The sequence below is a fragment of the Mobula hypostoma genome, chromosome 7 (genome assembly GCF_963921235.1).
Source record: "Mobula hypostoma chromosome 7, sMobHyp1.1, whole genome shotgun sequence".
Classification (NCBI taxonomy): Eukaryota; Metazoa; Chordata; class Chondrichthyes; order Myliobatiformes; family Myliobatidae; genus Mobula; species Mobula hypostoma.
Window position 1 is genome coordinate 117,422,710 of NC_086103.1, and position 21,760 is coordinate 117,444,469.

General features: G+C 40.2%; 1 protein-coding gene across 2 annotated transcripts in view; it reads left to right on the forward strand.

Moving 5' to 3' along the window:
* Positions 1 to 591: 591 nt before the first annotated feature.
* Positions 592 to 21,760, forward strand: part of slc36a4 (solute carrier family 36 member 4) — a 299,790-nt gene continuing 278,621 nt past the window's right edge. Inside the window, exons 1-4 of one of the 2 annotated variants that reach the window (XM_063053867.1) lie at positions 592 to 1,175; positions 13,954 to 14,077; positions 17,306 to 17,396; positions 20,798 to 20,886. In XM_063053867.1, the coding sequence (XP_062909937.1) occupies positions 1,154 to 1,175; positions 13,954 to 14,077; positions 17,306 to 17,396; positions 20,798 to 20,886 (326 nt within the window). In that variant the 5' untranslated portion in view covers positions 592 to 1,153. The remainder of the gene's footprint in view (positions 1,176 to 13,953; positions 14,078 to 17,305; positions 17,397 to 20,797; positions 20,887 to 21,760) is intronic. The other variant, XM_063053866.1, reaches the window with a different exon arrangement.

Below are 21,760 nucleotides of genomic sequence, written 5' to 3' on the forward strand. Positions count from 1 at the left end.
GGGAAAGGACAGGAGATGAAATGGAGAAAATCTTGCACCTTTATATCCGTTTGATAGAAACTACAAATGTCAGATATGGAGCTAAGAATAAGATAAAAGAACTTTTGACATGGGAGACATTTAAAAAGATGGGAAGTAAGGGAAACATGGATTAATTGAGACAGATAGTTAAAACCAGTCTGCAGTCTGTATTTGCATCCGTGCTTTTTGCTAGGTTATTCCCTCCTGGACTTCGTTGTGGAATGCTTTAGCGATGTGCTCCTTTACAATTGCACCTTTGAACAGCGACGACACGTAGCTTGCGAAGTTCAATAATGACAAGCTTTTTGCCCCTTGTGCCAAGGTAACGAAGTAACAAAGTAACAATTCCATAACTTTAGGTGGCACAGTAGGCAAAAGTCTGGGAAATTGAGCAAGCAATTAAGTCACTGTGCAAAAGTTGTAACCAAGATCTAGCTAAAGAAACTGAAATTAACCAGATGATTAGGCGCGGCTTCCATTAGCAATTTATACCAAACAAGTAGAAAATATGTATAGGAAATAAACTAAACATCTCGTTCAAAGTAATCTTTTGGATATGTTCTGAAAGTACAAAAAGCAGAAAATAACTTCCACGTCTAGTGAAGTTCAGAGACTGAGCAGGGACTGCAAATGCGCATGTTCATAACTGGGGTGAATTTGCGCATGTTTTCTCCCGGATTCGGTTTGAGTTGCTGTTTGCGGTCGGCACAGTGGCCCGTTAGTTAGCAGTTTTAGTAACGCCAGTGTTCGTGGGGCTAGCTTTGTGATTGACACTGCAAGTAGATGATATTTCGAAGTATATCGAGCGAAGGCGGCCGTGTTAACGAAAGGCGCCGCCGCCTCAGCCGTCATTGCTTTGAATTTGCCTCCTCCAGTGTCGTGTCGTGTCGTGTCTGTGGGAGGGAACGGGATAGGGTTCGGTTCCATTTACTGCTCGCCACTGTCGGTAGGGGAATTTCCTCGCCTTTAGATGAATGACGTTCGTTCCACATTCCAGCATTTGCAGTCTCCTGTGCCCCCGTGGTCCTCTTGCGGCGCCCGTTTCTCCGTTCACTCGCCTAGGACTCTTTTTTGAGGCGAGCCGGGCTGCGGGAGGACGGCTTGTCGTGCCGAGTCGTGGCGTGTCGCCTCTATGGACGCCGGAGACGAGATGGGTGAGTGAGTGAGCGGGCGGGCAGGCAGCGCTTTTCCCGGGCCAGCCTTCAGGAACCAAGTAATGGCGCCAAGGGGTTGTGACGGCTCAGTCCGAGTCTGGGGCGAATGTGTTCCTGAAATGAAATGAAGCAGCTTCCAGGAAAACGGGGATTTGGCCAAGAAGGCGGCTGTAGTATCGAATCGTCAATTCCTTGCTTCTGAAGAAACTTTAGCATTTTGTAATCTATTGTCAATGAAACCGGCAGTATTAGGGCATTTAAATTATCTTGCCTCAGTATGTTCTAAATGAACTCGTAATGTTACCCATGTAAATATTGGGAAATAATTGCCTAAATGAGGATTAATCTTAAATAAAACCTTTGATCCGTGTGTTGCGTTGCATTTAGGGCCTAAGCCAATTAAAAATGTCCTGGTTATCAATCATTTTTAAAAGGTGTGGCCAGACCGTGTCTTAATGTGAAGAAATGAATGATAAACAACATATGAAAACTGCGATATGGAGCAACACTAACGTTGAGTGAAAGAACCAATAAAATCGGTGTCAGACGCAAAATGAAAGCATTTCTGAGACTTTGCACGTCCTTATAAACTATTTCATTATAAGAGTGATAGGAAATAATTTGAATAACTAGGCTGGTGTTTCTTAGTTCCTCATGGAGTAAACTGGTCATCCTCTGACGGTTTTATTTTTAGAACTGGTTTGGTTTTGAAATATATCTCTTAAGTGATAAATTCGTCTTCAAAAATGCAGCTTAAAATGTTTTAGATGAGTGGCTGTTACTTATAGTGAAGTGATGGGTATTGTATGTTTTCTAAAATGTGGCACTGAATCTCTTAGAAATTAGCTATTTCTGTAATTTTGCTGTACATTTGTGAGATCTTTTCCGCTTGTGATTTGCTTTTTGTAATTGGATATCAAGCCGGATGGAATGCTGGAAATACTTAATGGGATCAGGCATCATCTGGAAAGAGTTGATGTTTCAGGTTGATCTATTATCTGCACTGAAGTTAAAGAAACATTTTTAATTTGTAGAGAAGAGGTGGAGAGATTAAAAGGGTGCATCTGTCATCACCAAGACCAAATGATGTAACTGGTGGTGGTGCTGGCTGAGGTAGTGTGGTGAAGTCTTACTAGATGGATTTAAAGAGGAGATAAATGAAAAGATGAGAGGGGAAAAAATCAAACTGGAACCTATGGAGATCACTACAGATGCTCCTGGCAATCTCAAACAGCAACAGTGTGATTGATAAAACTCTGCAGGTTAGGTAGTGGAAAAAGGAATTGGATTAAATTTCCAAGTGGTTAAATGTTCATTAGATTTGTCCAGGCCTGCAAATTGGAATAGTGGTGTTCCATAAGGGTCCATATGTGTTGGGCCCTGTTCTTTTCACGTTAGTGCAGGGATGTTCACGGCCATGCACTTTGGCAGAAGGAATAAAGGCGTAGACTATTTTCTAAATGGAGAGGAAATTTACAAAAAAAATCAGAGGTACAAAGGGACTTGGGAGTCCTTGTGCAGGATTCTCGAATGGTTAACATGTTGGATGAGTCAGTGGTTAGGCACCTGCAATGTTAGCATTCATTTCAAGAGGACTAGAATGTAAAAGCAAGGATGTAATGCTGAGACTTTATAAAGCATTGGTCAGATTGCACTTGGAGTGCTGTGAAGAGTTTTGGATCCCTTATCTAAGAAAGGATATGCTAATGTCGGAGAGGGTCCAGAGTAGGTTCACAAGAATGATTCCAGGAATGAAAGCGTTATTGTTTGTTGACTCTGGGCCTGTACTCGCTGGAGTTTCGAAGGACGAAGGGGGTGGGGGACATCATTGAAACCTATTGAATATTGAAAGGCCTGGACAGAGTGCATGTGGAAAGAATGTTTCCTGTAGTGGGAGAGTCTAGCGCCAGTGGGCACAGCCTAAGAACAAAAGGATGTCCTTTTAGAACAGGGATGAGAAAATTTTCTTTTACCAGAGGGTGGTGAATATGTGGAATTCATTGGCTGTGGAGGCCAAGTAATTGGGCATATTTGAAGTGGAGGTTGATGAGTTCTTGATCAGTCAGGGCACAGAGAGGGCATGAGAATGGGTTTGAGATAGATAATAAATCAGACATGAGGGAATGGCCTTTTTCTGCTCTTGTGTCTTGTAGAATAGCTTGTTATCTGAAGTTATTGAATTTGATGTTGAGAACTGTTGAGCTTTCTTATTATAACAGTAAGAAGCCAAAGGCAGATGTTGAAGTAGGAGAGGATGGAGTGTTAAATGAGATAAAGCTGGGTCACCCTCCCTGGCTGAAAGGATTCCACAAATTAGTCAAGTATTGTATGTCTGGTTTTGCTGATGTTCGGGAAACCATTGTGTCAGCATACACTGATAATTCTAAGTGGGAGTGAAATATTTGTCTGAAGTATTTGGATCCTGGGTATATCATCCTCTGATTTTTTTTGCCTTTTTAATTTAAAGAAGAGGCACATCTTGTTCTTTCAGCATTTACAATGGACTGTTCCTTTGTGACCCCATGTTCATTTTGCTGCTTCCAGACTTTATTATCTTTCTCTTGCACCATCTTACCACGTGATGGAGGAAATGCAACACCTGCCATTTTACTTGTTACTCTCCCCAAAGGCAAGGACACAAACACTCAGTAAAACACTAAGGCTACATCTACACTACGCCGGATAATTTTGAAACGCCGGTTTTGAGTAAAAACGACAGGCATCTACACTAAGCATTTTTCAAAATATCTCTGTCCACATTAGACGGATATTTGGGCAAATCTCCTCCACTGGGCATGCGCAGGACACGCAGAAAACAAGCGAAGAGGAAACGGTATACTTGGTGTGCGTTTGTCCAGTTACAGAGTATTAAAACTTAAAAGGAATTGCTCTTGGCTCTCGCGCAGGAGGACTTAAAACTGAAAAAACAAATACTGGAGCGTATGGAGGCAACCGACAGGGAGTTCACGGACAGTATGACCCGGCTGACGACGAACATTGAAAAACTGACTAACTCTGTTGCATTGATAAAGCACCTTGTTAAGTGTGTAAAACATGACTGTGTCAGTGTTATCTTGTATTTGCATACAATGTTACATTAGGCTGTTACACATCTATTGTCAGAGAAGTACTTGCATAAATAGGTAAACCACCTTCATACAAACAAGGACAGAAAACAGGGCAAAGTGAGTATACTTATTTATTCGGTAAGCTATGGGTCGAAGTATTTGGTGAGTACATTTCTAACTCTTCTGGCTTCAGTCTCGTTGCCATCTGTTCTGAAATTGTTAGGTTCTGCGAAGTGCAGAATCATATATCACTGTGATGATTGTACGCTCTAGTATCAATTGTTTGGCGACAATAAAGTAGTAAGAAGAAGGAGAAAACAATGAAATGCCGTGCTGCTGCCATCTGTTCCGGCACGTCATGACAGCGGTTTTAAAAAACTCCGGTTACCCCGTACACACTGCAATGGATATTAGGCGTTTTCAGATTTATTCACTCTGGAGACCGTTTCTTAAAATCTCCGTTTTCAGGGGCTAAAAACGCCGGTTCAATGTGGACAGAGGGGCGTTTTCAAAATTATCTGGCGTAGTCTGGACGTAGCCTAATTGAGAGGGCTGCATTCTGTGCAGTGGGTTTCAGTGTATTGAAAAATATGTGTAGATTGGATGATTGCATTGTAGAATCCTTCCATTGTCTAAGTTTCCATTTGCCTGTCAATTTAATTTTTTGTTGTACTTGCTCTCCTCATCAGTGTTTGGACCACTGTTAGTTGAAGGAACAGGATCTTGTCTTTTTTCTTGGCAGATTATAGTTTCCAGAATTAACATTTGTGCTCAGCAATTTCAGATAACCAGCAATTGTGTTTGTTCCTAATTCACCTGCCGTGTATTTCGAACCTTTTGGTTTTATTTCAGATTTCCAATGTTTAGAGTATCTTAGTTTTTATATATCAAGCTGAAGATAGCCCAGCATTTGTATTGTTAGGGATCTTTGATTATGCGAAAAAGACCTTTTTTTAAACTTTAGTCATGTTGTCAAAAGGACTTCAAGTATTTACTGATCTGCACTTTTCTTTAAATGGAGTTTGTTGAACTTGAATACATGGGCAGGGCAAGCAAGTGCTCCCAAAAGAAAAACTGCTTCCTTGAAATTGAGCTCAACTTGAGACTTTACTACTGTCTGTTGAGACTGCCTTGTTGGACTGGTTGAGGACTTGGATAATTTTTTTTAAATGTACAGAAAATACAAATGTACATAATTTTCTTTACATTCACAGTGACATTTCTGCATTCAGTGTTGTTAAATCAATGCATCTGTAGTATTGTCAAATAATTTTTTTGAACAAAGTAAACCAGTGTTATTCGTGAGACCTCTTCAAAAACTACAAGGCCTTAACACATCCACTCTATCTAGACCTTTCAATGTTCAATAAGTTTCAATGAGATCCTTCATCCTTATAGACTCCAGTGAGTACAGACGCAAAGCTATCGAATGCTCTTCATGTGTTAACCCTTTCATTCCCAGAATCATTATCATGAACCTCCTCTGGAACCTGTCCAATGCCAGTATATCCTTCCATAGCTAAGGAACTTAAAACTGCTATCAGTAGTTCAAATGCAGTCTGACCAATGTCTTAAAATCCACAGCATTACATCTTTGCTTTTGTATTCTAGTCCTCTCAAAATGAAAGCTAACATTGCATTTACCTTTCTTAACACTGACTCAGCCTATAAGTTAACATTTTGGGAATCCTGCACAAGGACTCCAAGTCCTTCTGCACCTCTGATTTTTGAATTTTTCCGCATTTAGAAAATAGTCCGTATCTTTTATTCCATCTGCCAAAGGGCATGATCATGTACATCCCTACATTATGTCCATCTGCCACTTCTTTGCCCATTCCCTCAATCTGTCCAAGTCCTTCTGCAGACTCCCTGCTTCCTCAACACTCCCTGCTCCTCTGCTTGTCTTTCTGTCATCTACAAACCTGGTCACCAAGCTATCAATTCCTTCATCCAAATCATTTACATACAATTTAAAAAGAAGCAGTCGGAACACTGACCACTGCAGTTCACTACTAGTCACCGGCAGCCAACCACAGAAGGCCCCATTTATTCCTGTTCTTTACCCCCTGACAGTCAGCCAATCTTCTGTCCATGCTTTCCTGTAACACTGTAGGTGCTTATTATGTTCATCTTTCCAACCATTGAAGACAGAACAACTGACCTTGTAAATTCATTTTTTCTGCCTCATTCCCTTCTTAAAGAGTGGAGTGACGTGCAATTTTCCAGTCCTTGGGAGCATTTCAGAGTCTAACAATTCTTGAAAGATCATTAATGCTTCCATAATCTCTTTAGCTATCTCTTCCAGAACACCGGGGTGTACTCCATCTGGTCTAGGTGGCTTATCTACCTTCAGGCATCAGCTCCCCAAGCACCTTCTCCTTAGTAATAGCAATGACACTCACTTCTGCCCCTTGACACTCATGCATTTCTGGCATTCTGCTAGTGTCTTCAGGTATTTGCAGAATTATTACACAGGAAAAAGCCTGTGTGTCCAGTGGTGGTGTTGTAAATAACTTGAGTTAACAGTGAAATCTTTATTATCTTTCTAGCAAGGTAGCAGTTGGGGGAAGGCACCATGCTCTCCACCAACGGACTCTTCTGCTTTTTCTTTACATTTCCTTATAAACTCGATCACGTGGAGGCAGATTTAATAACCCTTTTGTAACTGTATTATTCATATTTTTCCACAGTTCCTCCCCACCCTCTCCCCAATATTTTCTCTAAGAGCAACTAAGATGGCCTTTAATTATCATCATGCTGTGTGCTTCTGGCTGAGTTTCTATTAGAAGTTTAGAAATGGGGAACAGAAAAACAGCTCTCTTATAGCCCTGTATAATCTGTGGCCTTGGCATAGTGCTATCTGTAGCTCACCACTATTATAGCCAGCATGATGCTGATATACTTTATCAGATGCTTAACAATCTCTCCCAACCACCTCTCAACATATGTATCCATCTGCACCAGTATAGATTTTTAAAGCTTGCAGAGAGATTTAGGCCAGTTAGAAGAGTGGGCTGAAAGATGGCAGATGGAGTTTAATGCTGATAAATGTGAGGTGCTACATTTTGGTTGGACTAATCAAAATAGGATATGCATGGTAAATGGTGGGGCATTGAAGAATGCGGTAGAACAGAGGGATCTAGGAATAATGGTGCATAGTTCCCTGAAGGTGGAATCTCATGTGGATAGGGTGGTGAAGAATGCTTTTGGTATGCGGCCTTTATAAATCAGAGCATTGAGTATAGGGATGTAATGTTGAAATTGTACAAGGCATTGGTGAGGCCAAATTTGGAGTATTGTGTACAGTTTTGGTCACCGAATTATAGGAAAGATGTCAACAAAATAGAGACAGTACAGAGAAGATTTACTAGAATGTTACCTGGGTTTCATCACATAAGTTACAGAGAAATTTGAACAAGTTGGGTCTTTATTCTTTGGAATGTAGAAGGTTGAGGGGAGACTTGATAGAGGTATTTAAAATTATGAGGGGGATAGATAGAGTTGACGTGGATAGGCTTTTTCTATTGAGAGTGGAGGAGATTCAAACAGGACATGAGTTGAGAGTTAAAGGGCAAAAGTTTAGGGGTAACATGAGGGGGAACTTCTTTACTCAGAGAGTGGTAGCTGTGTGGAACAAGCTTCCAGCAGAAGTGGTTGAGGCAGGTTCGATGTTGTCGTTTAAAGTTAAACTGGACAGCTATATGGACAGGAAAGGAAGGAGGGTTATGGGCTGAGGGCAGGTCGGTGGGACTAGGTGAGAGTAAGAGTTTGGCACGGACTAGAAGGGCTGAGATGGCCTGTTTCCGTGTTGTAATTGTTATATGGTTATATATGGTTAAAGGGCTTTTCTTCTACCACCTTATTGAAAATATTAAGTTGCCTTTTTACCACATTCACATCTTCTGTTGATATAGCTACTTGGATCAACAAAATGGCAGCAGGGCTCATGGCTCAGACCCCTCTGCAAGCAACCAGAAGGAAGCCGAAGTCCATGTGGTACTTTATCACCACTTTGGATAAGGATTTTATTTTGATTTGCAAACACCTGTCCAGAATAGGCCCTTTTGGCCTCTTGAGCCTTGCTGCCCAACAATGCCCCAATTTAATCTGAACCTAATCACGGGGCAGTATACAAAAGATTAGTCAGCTGACCAACTGGTACATCTTGCCGGTAAGTTCTAAACTAAGGAACTTACTAACTAAACTAAGGAATTTGCTGCAGTCCTTGCTGATGACGACATATTGACATTGGTCCATTCCTAAGTCCAGCACCCCTATGCTTCCTCGATTAATGTTTCTTCAGACGTACAAGTTCATTTCCTCATTTATTTCCACTTTGGAGGGCACATGCTTCTGCAGAGGAATTTTTTTTTATATCAAAGCTGCCTTTATACCAGGTTTCATTCAAGGGAAGTGTAAAGGAGCACATCTCTGAGGCATCAGTGATGACGGAATGGGCACACATCCAACATAAAGTATTATTGGTTTGGGAGGCTACTGCCTGGAATTGCAAGTTATTCTTCCATGCACTAACAATCACACATTGAAGGGAGCTTAGTGGGATCCATTGGGATCCATTAGCAGTCATATCTTGGAATTTTGCAAATCATGGATTGTCCCATGCCTTGCTGAGTAAGCTTTTTGGGTTATCCATGAAAGGAGTCATTTGAACATTGACCCCAGGCCTTTTGCCTCATATCCCAGCAAAACATAAACTCTGCATTGTGCCACCATGAAGCCTTCCCATTGAACACTGTTTTCATGTCTTCTGAATGTTTCATTGCTGATGCCTTGTTGACCGAGGTACAGAGTAGATGCTTATAAAATAGAGTGAGTTTAAAGTGGTGGGGTTGGTTTACTTGCATAATTGGTATCGGCCATCAAAGTCATAATAGGTTGTGCTGTTTAGATGATGATACCAGTGCCATGGAACTATTATGTAATCTGGAAAACGTTGCCTGATCCAAGGCTCTTGCTGAATTGAGTTGCTGAATCAAATTAAGAATTTGTGTGTGATATTGGTGTCAACAATCTTCGCCCACCATGCCATGGGAGCATCGAGTAGCTATGGTTCCACCAGGAAGCATGCCTGTAGGTAATTGCTTTCTACGGCTTGAAATTGGACACATCAGTGTGCAGTCCAATTTGCAGCAATGATCCCACCCCAGTAAATTAACTGCTAACTTGGCAGCTATTAGGAATTGGTGCTCTCTTGTGCATCCTTGAATGGTATAAGGTGCTATATTGGACATGGCACTGGTCAGTAATGCCCACCACCTTGACTGGGTTTAAGGATTTCCCTATCGTCGGATAATCACATTCCTTAACAGTGGAGTAGGCTTCCCCAGTACCGATAAGGAGTTCTTTAATTTGGATGTTTATGGTCAGGGAAACTAAAGGTTCCAATGTTGGATGAGTTACTGGGAAAATGTGTGAGAGTGTCTCCTTTTGTGGGGATGGGCCAAATGGATTCTTTACTGTAAAAGGGGCTTGGGTTCCTTGTTGTTAAGCAGAGACATTGAAACAGGCATTTCTTCCTTGTAGTTTTCTTCACCCTCTACCTCTCCTCTTGGCTTGATCCCTGAATTATCCTGTTGGGCCCGCATGGGTCTCCTCTGCTCTGTTGCTGATGGTGGATTTGGCATTGGTAGTGCTGTAGTGCAGTCACAACCTCTGCCAAAGGCTCTACCTACCAGCCAGTATGAGCAGTACAGAGTGGTTTGCTACCTATTTATAATAGTATTAAACAATGCAGGCTCATGCTGATTAAGGCCAAGGCCTAAATGATTATCATATACTTTTCATACACGCTTAACATAATCAACAAACTTGTCTGATTTCAGCAACATGCTATTAATTTTATGCCAGTGCATAATAGATGGAGAACAGTCCTTCACTGCATTGGCAGGGGTTCCCAACCTTTTTGATGCCATGAACTCTTACCATTAACCGAGAGGTCAATGGACCCCAGGTTGGGAACCCCTGCTATGTGGTATTTAGTTTGACATCTGACACATGGCTCTGACCAGTTTACCCACCTCCATTTCATAGCCCCCATCATCACCTTAATATTCTCTTTGGTGGGATTGTGGCACTTTTGTTAAATATCAGAAACTTTGTTATGTCTTCCTTGGGATTAGTTGTAGATTCTACAATGGCTCTTAATTTGGGTGGAGTCTAGGGATTATAGGTCTAAACAAAATTTCCATCAGGTCCTGAAAAGTGCTCATTGTCATTTAGTATGGTAAGCTATTGGCAACTAAAATATCAAAACATTTACTTCAATTAAATACAAAATCCAGAGGATGAGAAAGGAAAAAGTGGTGTCCATAAATATAACCAGTTGGGCAGAGAACAAGTACTTCATAGCTGACTTCTTTGAAAAGATGGATAATGCAGATGTTGCAGTTAGGGAAGAATGGTGAAATGGATGGAATACACTTTTTTTTAAAAGGAAGTTTTAACGGATTTAGTAACTTAAAGTGAATGAATCACTAGCAGAGCTGTCCTTTGTCCAACTGGTTACTTTTATGAAATCCGAAGGGCTCCAGTTTTTCCTTGGTTATCTCCTGGACTTAATTTATTTTATTTTGAATAAGTACAAATGCAACAAGGTGTCATCACCAGTCACATTTTCCCCTGCCCACCCTTTTCTATTTTCTAGGACTCCCTGGTTTGCTCATTATTCCCTGACACTTTCTCTGCAATTGTAGAAATTGTCTATGCTATCTCCCTCATCATCATTGAGTAGCCTGAACAGCCTTTCCTTGGTTATACTCTGAACTTTATGTACTTCTAAAACTGATCTGAGCTAAATAAATTCTCTTTGATTTTACTTGCCAATAATTTTTTTATAGTTTTGTTTTGCCATTGAGTCCTCATTTGCTGCCAGCTGCTGCCTCGCTCTTTCCTCTCACCTATTTATACTTGCTATCTTCCATCTATATTTCTCCGTCCCGATGCATGTCCTTGACCTGAAACATGACCATTCTTTTTGCATCTACAGATGGTGCCTGACCTAAATCTCCCAACAATTTTTTATTTGCATCTAGCATCTGCAGTCTCTTGTCTGTATTTTACTGCAATTATCTTATTTTAATCTGCATTTTAATTGGACTATCAAACTGGCAAGGGCATCATAGAAGAGGAATTTGTGGAGCGTGTCAGGGATTGTTTCTTCGTGCACTATTTATTTAGGTAGAGATACAAGCCTATCCAGCCCAACGAGTCACACCACCCAGCAACCCATCGGTTTAACTCTAATTATAGTGACTAATTAACCTACTAACTCGTATGACTTTGGGCTGTGGGAGGAAGCCAGAGGAATCCCATGTGCTCATGGGAAGGATGTACAGACTTCTTACAGATGGTGTCAGAATTGAACTCCGACGCCCTGAACTGTAATAGTCGGCTAACTGCTTTCATAGCATCCTATGTGTTGCAGGATTTACCCTGGAGCAGATGATTGTACATATGCTCATGTGTAATGAGGTGGATTAATAAAAATTGTTGGGACTAAGAATCCCGAGAGTAGTAGTGATCACAACATGGTGGACTACAGATACAGTTTGAATCCAAGCACTTGGAGCCCATAGCAATATCTTTAACATTGAGAAGGACCATTATAGTGTTATGAAGTTAGTGTTGTCTAATAGCTAAGGGATAAGGGAGCGTAGAAGGTGAGGCATCTTTTGGACTCATGGCTGGAACGTCGGGGAAAGATGTACATGTGATGAATAGTATGAGCCATTAGTTTGTCACCAACTGAAATTTAGCCCAAAGGCTGGGTTTATAGCATTGTTATGGCTTAAAAAGTTTTTATAAATAGAATATAGAAAGAACTTGGGGTCTAATCAAAGGTGTGTTTTTTCTTGTAGGTTTTTTGGAATTGCAATTCACTGCTGGATATTCAGAGCATCAGGTACTGCAGGACAATCTCATCAGAGAGTTTCTTGATAGCAATGGAGCTGGACTTACTGCGTATCGTCGTTGTGCTGTTGGGTGGCCTTGTGTACCGTTGTGTCGAGATGGTGTGCGAGTGGTTATTTTGGATGTTTTTATTGAGATTGCAAGGTCTTGTTGGACATTGATACCGTACAATACTGCAAGTCCGTTCATTGGCGACTCTGACAGCTGGTGAGTTTGAGTTGCCTTAGTTGTGGTGAGGACTTGGCCTTGGCTGTGGAGTTGTCCTGGATGTAGTGGTCTGTTGCAGCCGCCCATCGGAGAGAGCAGGAGCCTCTGTAGGGCATGCTGGAATCGTGCTGGTTTGGGGGCTGCCCTCTGCTGTTTGATTGGTGGAAGAACAAGCTGGACAGTCATGCCACTCAGGGGCTTGGGCTATATTAAATTTTCTTTGTGACTTTGTGTTTCTGATACTGTAACCATTTGTGCTACTTGCTGTATGCTGTTGGTAATGTGTTTTGCACCTTGTCCCCAAAGGAACTCTGTTTTGTTTGGTTATATTCATGCATGGTTGAATGATAGTTGAAGTTGAACGTGAACTTGGACTTGAATACTAGAAACCTGATGGAATGCATAAGGTGATGTGACGCCAAACCAAGCTATTGATGCTAATGAGAGAGATAAGAGAGACAATGGAGAAACATTCAAAATGCTAATGAGAGGAGAGAGGGATTAACGGAAAAGAAACACACTTCAGAATATTGACAGACCGGTTGCTTTGAACCTGAACTGTTTGAAATTTGATGGACAGGCGATACCCCAGCAGGGGGATAAAAAAAGCAGGTTCGCTAAGGCACGACACACCACGAGACAACGAGACCCTGGAAAGTGCGTTGTGCCCCCACAAGTGGTGGGAGTTTGGAGGTCCGGTTTGCGGGAACCGACCATAGGCTCACAGGGTGTAAAGGTATAATCAGTGGGAACCTGGTGTGTGTGTCCGCCCTTGCCTGGGTGCTGGGTTCACCGCGGAAGAACGATCGCATCCGGAACGGAGGGGTCACAGTTGGTGACCACAGCAGGATAGAAGACATCAATGGTCTACCTGAACCAAATTGCACCCCCCCCCCTCCAGTGGTACAACAGCGATTACTGCGAACTGCACTAAGCTGAAATGAACTGTGCGTCACTTAAGACTGATCATTTTACCCCTAGGCTGCGATAGAGCTTGGTTGATTCCTATTACCCTAATTCTGTGTATAGGTGTGTATTATCATTGCTAACCTGTTACATTTATATCCTTACAATTAGAGCACTATTATTTGTTTCTTTAATAAAACTTTATTAGTTCCTAGTAATCCAGACTCCAAACGAGTGTTCCATTTCTGCTGGTTTGGCAACCCAGATACGGGGTACGTAACAGTGGAAATAATTATTGAGAGAAATTAAGAGTTTCAAAAAATGACATTGTAGGCAAAACATGCTGTTGGTGGTTAGGATATCCAACTACTTTAATTCTGCTTTCCTGGAGCATCATGTGACATCATTTCAGTTGCTGATTTTTTTTGTTTTTTGGTTGCTGCTAAGTTTGTCATTTTACTGCATTTAGTGGATTTACATCTTACATAAATGTAATTTTCTGCATTCCAGATAATTCTAATACATAATTATCTACTTCCATACACCACTTCAACCCAAATTTTGACCAGAACAATACTGTGTTTGTCTTGTAATTGTGGAATGCATAAATCCAAATTACGAAAGTACTGAATAATTAAAAATTGTGTAATATGCTTTTGGTGTTGCAGACATGGAAGTTATGAATCCTCTAATAGAAGTAACCCACACTTCTGAGGAAGTGTCTGAGGAAGAGCAGGAATCTGAGTTAACAGGTTTGCATTTGCGGCAAACTGGGGATGAACAGGGCATATCGTAAGTACTTGTTACCTTAATTTAGTTTTCAGTTGTAATACGGTTCTTTAAAACGCTCCTTTATACTGAAGGAAGGATTGATTTTATATTATTGTTTCCCAGCACTTCACATCCTGAATACCATACCGCATCAGCTGGCGAAGCTTTAGACTGACCTGTTAAGAGATGGTCTCTTTCTTTCTTCAAAGTTTTTTTTGTAGGTGTTTTAAAATATATTTGCTCAGAGACCAAAGTTGGTTTTGGATAGATTTGAGAGCATCAGTGAAGATGTAGAAAGCCAAGAAAGAATTGTTGGACGATATGCTAAAATTGTTTTAAAAAAATCCCCTGTAGTTTAAGTAAGATTGTTCTCTATGCTGTATAAATGTTTTGGTTTTCCTATGATCTCAAAAAAAAATGTCAGTTGTTTTTTTTTGGATACTAGAGTGATGTTTGGGTAAAGGTGAAATAATATATAGTTCAAGTTGTTGACTGATTTAAATATCTAAAAATATTGAAGTATAGTATTTAAATTTCAGACTACAATAGATCATTGCTGAGTTAATGTTCTCCATGTCAAGTATTAAATGCAGTGTGTGTATTAGATGTTTAATCTAACAGATATGAAAATTGCTGATTTGTGCAGGGTGGAGTGCGGGGTAGAGTTGATACTTCCTACCTGGATGTCAAGAAATTTTTTGACAACTTTTGTCCCAAAAGTCATATTCAAAAATTAAGTGTATCATTGATGGAAACTTGGCTTTAAAGCAGAATGTGGTCAAAGTCAAAAGTAATGCCAGAGATTGCATTTAGTCCCCTTTATTATATCAAATTGTGCAGGGTATAATCATGTTCTTCAGATTTCTGCATGAGCCCCATTGAATGGAGACATCATTCAAACAGAAGGCCGGTTCAAATGGTTTTGAAGTGTATAGACGGGGTATCTAGTGGATCGTATATTAAGTTGTTTCTATTTAATTTAGGGGAAAACCATTTCAAGGTAAGAGCTGGTCACTTGGATACTAATTTTCTATTGTGTGTGTGAAGAAGTCTTAGCTTTTGATACAATGGATAGTCGAGCAGATTAATCTTTCAAAATGGTGTCTTCCCCCCACCCCCCAACACTTCCTCCTCCAGTTGGAATAAATACCCTACTTCTCTGTGTTAAGAAGTTTTTGCTTGTTTCTAGCTATGAACAAAAGAGATTAAAAAGCACTGAAGCAGAGATTTTTAAAATCAGTTCCAGCAAAAACAGGTGTTCAAGCACAATGTTGCAAGTGCATGTTTTTGCCAGTTGACGAAGTAGTACTGGGAGTTCTTAAAATGATTTGATGTGAAGAAGGATGGTGCATTCACTTTTGCTTTGGGTAAAGATAGATTATAGAGCTTGTTGCCAAGTAGCTTTATTTGGAGAACTTCACTCTGTAGACTGAAGCAAGGGCAATCATCTGTGGACAGTAAAAGTTGGCCTGGTCAGTGGTACTGTCAGATCAGATAATGATTTGCATGCTGATTTTTGTGCGGAGGGGTAGGGGGGGCAGATTTGATATTTTCTACCTGGATGTCATCATTGTTTCTCCAAAATTGCATGAAATGGCTAATTTTTTATCTCATTACATGAAGTCATTTTGTTCTTTATAAAATTTAAATAATGCCTTCAACAATTATAAGCCACTAGGTTATATTTTTGGCCCTTCAGGCGCTCCAGTAAATTTGTCTGTCTATAAGCTGCTACTTGATGTGACTAGCACGATTATAACTGGTGAAAGATCATTTCTGTATAGCAAATGTTTAATTCCAGAAGATGGTTATATTCCCTGTGATTGTGGTAGTCTGTAGTCAGCATCCTCAAGATGTATGTGTAAATCACAATGGACCAAAAATGGACACATGCTATCAGCAGTAAGAGACTACAGGCGTTTTGTGTAGCTTTAGTTTACAAATCTGGTAGTAGACTGAAAAGGCTATGATGGAAGAGTTGTTTCTGTTGACATAAGCCTTATTCAGGCAACTTCCTGATAGTCATTTAGTAATGCAGCATGGAAACTCACTGGTTCTGACTAAGCTGACCACCTAAATTGGTCCTGATTTATTACACAATATAATTTTACACAATGCCCACCGCTTGATGAGGTTCCTTTTTAAATCTTTCCTCTCAATTTACACCTAAGACCTAATTTCTGATTCCCTTTCTCTGGGGAAAACAGCTTTGGATTTGTCTTGTCAATGCCCCTCATGATTATATACACCTCTGCAGACATCTGTCTCGAATGCTGCAGTGAATAAAATCCAAACCTGCTCAACCTCTTCCTATAATCGGGTCCTTGAGTTCTGGCAACATTATTGTAAGTCTTTTTTTGAAACTCTTTCCAGTTAAATTACATATTTACCCTAACAGGTTAACCAAAACTGTACACAATACTCTCATTTGGCCTCATCAACATCTTGTACAACTGTAACTTCTCAACTCCTATAATCAGTGCTCTGTCTCAGTAAGGGTAATGTGCCAGACACTGCTTTTCACACCCTATTTGTGATGCTACTTTCAGGGAAACTGATTTGGCGTTCTTATCTCTGTACAATAATTTTGGATTACTTCCCCATAACAGCTCCTCAGTGAAACTTGATGACGTAGAGCTAATTGGAATATTTGGGTCAGGAATATTTGGGCTTTAACAAGAGAAAAACTGGTCACAGAAGGAATTTTCACAAAGAAAGATGTTAGTATCAATCATTTCAGGCCTGTTTGTATTATTTATTAAAAGGAGGTGTGTGTGTGTATAAGTAAACAAACAAACCTGGGTAGACTTTGAAAGTAAATGACAAACAGGTTTGAAATATTCTGAATTATACTTTGAAGAATTTTTGAAATTTTTGGTGATATTGCTTATAATATTTCATTATGCATTGGTAGGTATCAGTTTCAGTAAATGTTGAAACAATGCTCTGAATTGTACTGCTTTGAACCTTGGTTGGCCTTGTCCAGATGTCACTTCAAAAGCAAAAGTAATTGTTTTTAGTAATTTAGAGGCATTTTGTAAATGGATATTGTTATCTGATGTTCATTGACATGCTCATTGCTGATTTTCTGCCTTCTCTAACCTGCACAAATTCAACTAATACGGGTCTTTGTCAGGTGCCCCTCTAAGGAAATCAACAAAGTCTAAATTTAATAAAAATGTTATTTTATCAAGTGAAGTATTGGTACATTAAAGCAAATGATGATCAGTTATTTTGTTTTTGTTACAGGTTCACACAAACATTAATTCATTTGTTGAAGGGAAATATTGGAACTGGACTGTTAGGTTTACCACTTGCAATAAAAAATGCAGGGCTTATGGTAAGACCTACTGTGTAGTATTTAAAGAGATTTTGTTTTGAAAATTTGTATTTTTGCTGAATAGATCAAGAAGAATTACTTTTCATTTTATTTCAATAATATTTGCATGCTTCAGCCAAGTTAAATAATGTTTGAGCTCTTAACTTTCTGAACTTTGTATGATACCATTAGCATTTTCATCCGAGATGTTTTATGATTTGACACTTTGTAGAAAGCATTGAATCCTGTCTAAAATAGGTTTGAAATTCAAACACGTAAACTAAAAAGGTTGCTATGAATCAGAAAACTTTGACCAAAAAATAATGCAAAAGGAATTTGTGTTTGAAGTTCAAGTAAATTAAATTAATTTATTATTTCGTATTCAAGATTGTGATGTTATTAAGAAAGGGTATTCTACCTTGGTTTAAAAATTGCTTGGGGTGTATTATAGTTTCAGAAAGTCAAAAAACATTTGTTACCGTTCAATTTGACAACTGGACAGCTTGGTAGAGGTGACCTTTACAAGAGGGATGGCTTGCAGTTGAATTGTTTGGGAACGTGTGTCCAAGTGAGGAAATTTGCTTTTGCCACTAGGGAAAATTCAGACTGGGTCAGCAGGAGTAGGGTAGGACTTCAGAAGCGAAGTTGGTGAGAAGACAGGTCCATGCAACAACCGAAGAGTGTAAGCCTAGCAATCAAAATGGCCATATTGATAGTAAAAGAGCAGATAGGACCACTGATCCTTTGGGATGCCACGATAGTGTAGCTGTGAGCATGGTGGTATTACAGCTCAGAGTGTTCCCGAGTTTGGAGTTCGTTTCTGGTGCTATTCTCTAAGGAGTTCTGTACCTTCACCCTGTGGACTGTGTGTGCTTTCCCTGGGTCCTTGGGTTTCCTCTCACTGTCTGAAGATGTATCGGTTAGTAGGTTAATTGATCATTGTAAATTGTCCCTTGATTAGGTTAAGGTTAATTGTGTTTGTCAGGGGTTGCTGGCAGCTTGGCTGGAAGGGTCTACTCTGCCCTACACCACTAAATAAATGGCTCCTTTGCCTAGTCCCATCTACCTGCGTCTGGACTATATTACTCCAAATCCCTCCAATCTGTGCACCTATCCAAAATATTCTTAAATTTGAAAATGGAACCCATATTTACCTCTTCCAGTAGCTCATTCTACACTCACTACCCTCTGAGTGAATAAGGTTCCTTTCAGATTCCATTTAAATATTTTGCGTTTCACCCCAAACCTATGGCCTGTAGGCCTATTCTCATCCAATCTGAGGGGGGAGAAACCTATATACATTCACTATAATAATATGCTTCATAATATTGTATACGCTCAATATTGTATACCTCTAAGATTTCCCCCTCATTCTCCTCTTCTCCGGGGTAAAGCCCTAATCTGTTTAACCTTGCCCTATAATTCCGGTCCTCAAGTACTGGCGACATGTTTGTAAATTTTCTCTGCCATTTCAAGCTTTTTTTTTAAAGAGGTTGGAAGGGATAGAGTTTGTCAAATAGTGATGGAAAAAAATAGAACATGACCACAAGATGATGTCCTGAACTGGAATAGGGCCAACTTTGAGGGTATTAGTTAGGATCTAGCTGGGATTGACCGGGTGACTCTACTTAAAGGCAAAGAAACAGTTGGCAAGTGGTAGGTATTAAGCAAATTCATATGTAGAGTCCAAGGACAGTATGTTCCTGTTAGGGTGAAGGATAGACATACCAAGTTCAGGAGATATTGAGACTGATCAAGAAAAAGAAGGAAGTGTACATTTTTTTTAGGCAGCTGGGTATGAATGAGTCCCTCAACGAGTATGAAGAAGTTTAAGAACAGGCTTAAGAGGAAAATCAGGAGGGCAAAAAGAGGGTGTGAGATGGTTTTGGCAGGCAAGGTTAAAGGTAACCCCAAGAAGTTTCTCAGTTCTGCTAACAGTAAAAGGAAGGATGATGTGGGTGAAACTAGGTCTTCTTAAAGACCATCGTGGCCGCTTATATGCAGAGCCATAGGAGATGGCTGAGATATTTATGGTAATATTTAATTCGCTTCAGTGTTTACTCAGGAGAATATCATGGATGCTAGAGAAATTAGGGTAGTAGTAGTGTTGGATCATATGCAAGTTGCAAGGAAGGAGATATCTGTAGCCTTGAAGTGCATTACGGTGGGCAAATCCCCAAGGCTTGACCAAGTGCAACCCCAGACTTCAGGGCAGCCAGGGAATAAATCATGGAGGTGCTGTTCGAGAATTTGCTTTGTTAATAGCTGGGTGGTGGTGTCCCAGAAGATTGGTCGGTGGCTACTATTGTTCCATTGTTCAAGGATAGGTCAAGTAACTACAGGCTGGGGAGATTGAGTGCAGTTGTAGGGAGTATACTGGGAGTATACTATTTTGTGGGACACATTTGTGGGCCTGATCAGGAATTGACAGCATGGCTTTGTACATTGGATGTCATATGACAAGTCTTTTTGAGTTTATTGAAGAGGTAACTGAGGAGATAAATGAAGATAGAGTGAATATTGTCTGTATGGACTTTACTTATGCCTTTGACGAGATCCCACATGGCAAGCTGCTCTGAAAGGCCATTGCATTTAGGGAGCTAGTGGAGTCGATTCAGAATTAGCTGGATAAGAAGCCGAGTGTGATGGTTGAAAATCGATTCTCTGACTGGAGGCCTGTGATTAGTGGGGTGCTCTGGGTCGGTGTTGGGACCTCTTGTTCATTATATAACTGATTTGGGTAAGAATGGATTTAACTTGATTCGTGTTTGTTGGTGATACTAAGTCGGGGGTCTTGTTGATAGTGGAGAAGGTTACATGAATTACAGAGATCTTGATCAGTTAGAGAGAAGGTGTGAAATACAAAAGAGATTTATAAGGATACTGCCTGGGCTAAAAGACATGAATTGTAGGGAGAGGTTGGCCATGCTAGATCTTTACTCCCTAGAGTGCATGAAATGAGGGTGACCGTATAGAAGGTTATAAAATCATAAGGGGCATGGATATGATGCATAGTCATCGTCTCTTCCCCAGGGTTTGGGAGTCCAAAACTAGAGAGCACCGATTCAGATAACAGGAGAGAGATTTAAGAGACTTGAGGTATTTTTTTTATACAGCATGGTGAGTAGCCGGGATGACTGGCCCCAGGAAGTGGTCAAGGTGGGTATAATTGCAAAGTTCAAGAGGCACTTGGCCTGGAGGGTTATGTGCTGTGAATGGGCAACTGGTCCATGCCATCCACATCTTCCTAGTCCTAGGAAGATGGTTTGATTTGCCAGGGACTAGTTGGGTTGATGTGTTCTTAATTTTGAGTCTGATTACAATTTGCATTGTTACAAAATGAGCAGTGTTGAATTATGATTTTCTGTATGCATGAGCATGTAAGTAGATTAACTGGTACATTTATGAACAATTTCTTTCAGTTGGGACCAATCAGCCTTGTTCTTATGGGAATAGTGGCAATTCATTGTATGCATATTGTAGTGCGCTGTAGCCACCACTTCTGTCAAAGGTAAAACCCTTTGTTTCTTTTAAGATATTATCACTTTATTTTTGGATACCATGTCTCATTTATCTTTTGAAATTTCCTTGTCAATAAGCTGTTCGCTCATACCGCTGTTCAACTGCTATTAAGTGCCGTCAGGCAATTTCTCTAAGTCTTTACCTTGTTACAGCAAATACTGAAATACCTTGCACGTCAGAGCTTCTATGGAGAAAATAAGAGGTTTAATGTTTCTGGTAAATGATGTCTCATCAGAAACGTTGGAGCAAAACAAGTTTTTAAATGTCACAAAAATGTACGTGATGTTGTTGGGAGATGAAATGACAAAAAGGATTACTGAGCCAAGTGGGAACAGGTGATAAAATCCCACACTGATTTTTTTTCTTCTTCACATGGTTTGCTATGTTCGAATGGAAATTGGTAAATAGATTAATTATTGTCACATGTATAATAGAAAAAGAATTGTCTCGTATACCAACCCATATGGATCAATTCATTTTAACAGAGCAATAAGGTAGTAGAAGGGAAAATATCAATGCAGAATACAGTGAAACTGTGTGCAGGTAGAAAGTAAGATGCAAGGTCACAACAAGGTATTGGAGATTTTGAGTTAGAGTCCATCCTAATGTACTAAGAAAACATGCAATAGCCTTAATATGGCAGGATAGAAGCTGTCCTTGAGCCTGGTGGTATATGCTTTCAGGCTTTTGTATCTTCTGCCTGATGGCAGGGAGAAGAACAATGTCTGAGGTGGTTGGGGTCTTGATGTCTGCTTTACTGAGTCAGGAGTAAGAGTAAATGGAGTTCATGGAGTAGCTGGTTTTCATGTTGTGTTGAGCTGTGACACAACTATTTAATTATTTGCAGTTTCTTGTGGTCACAT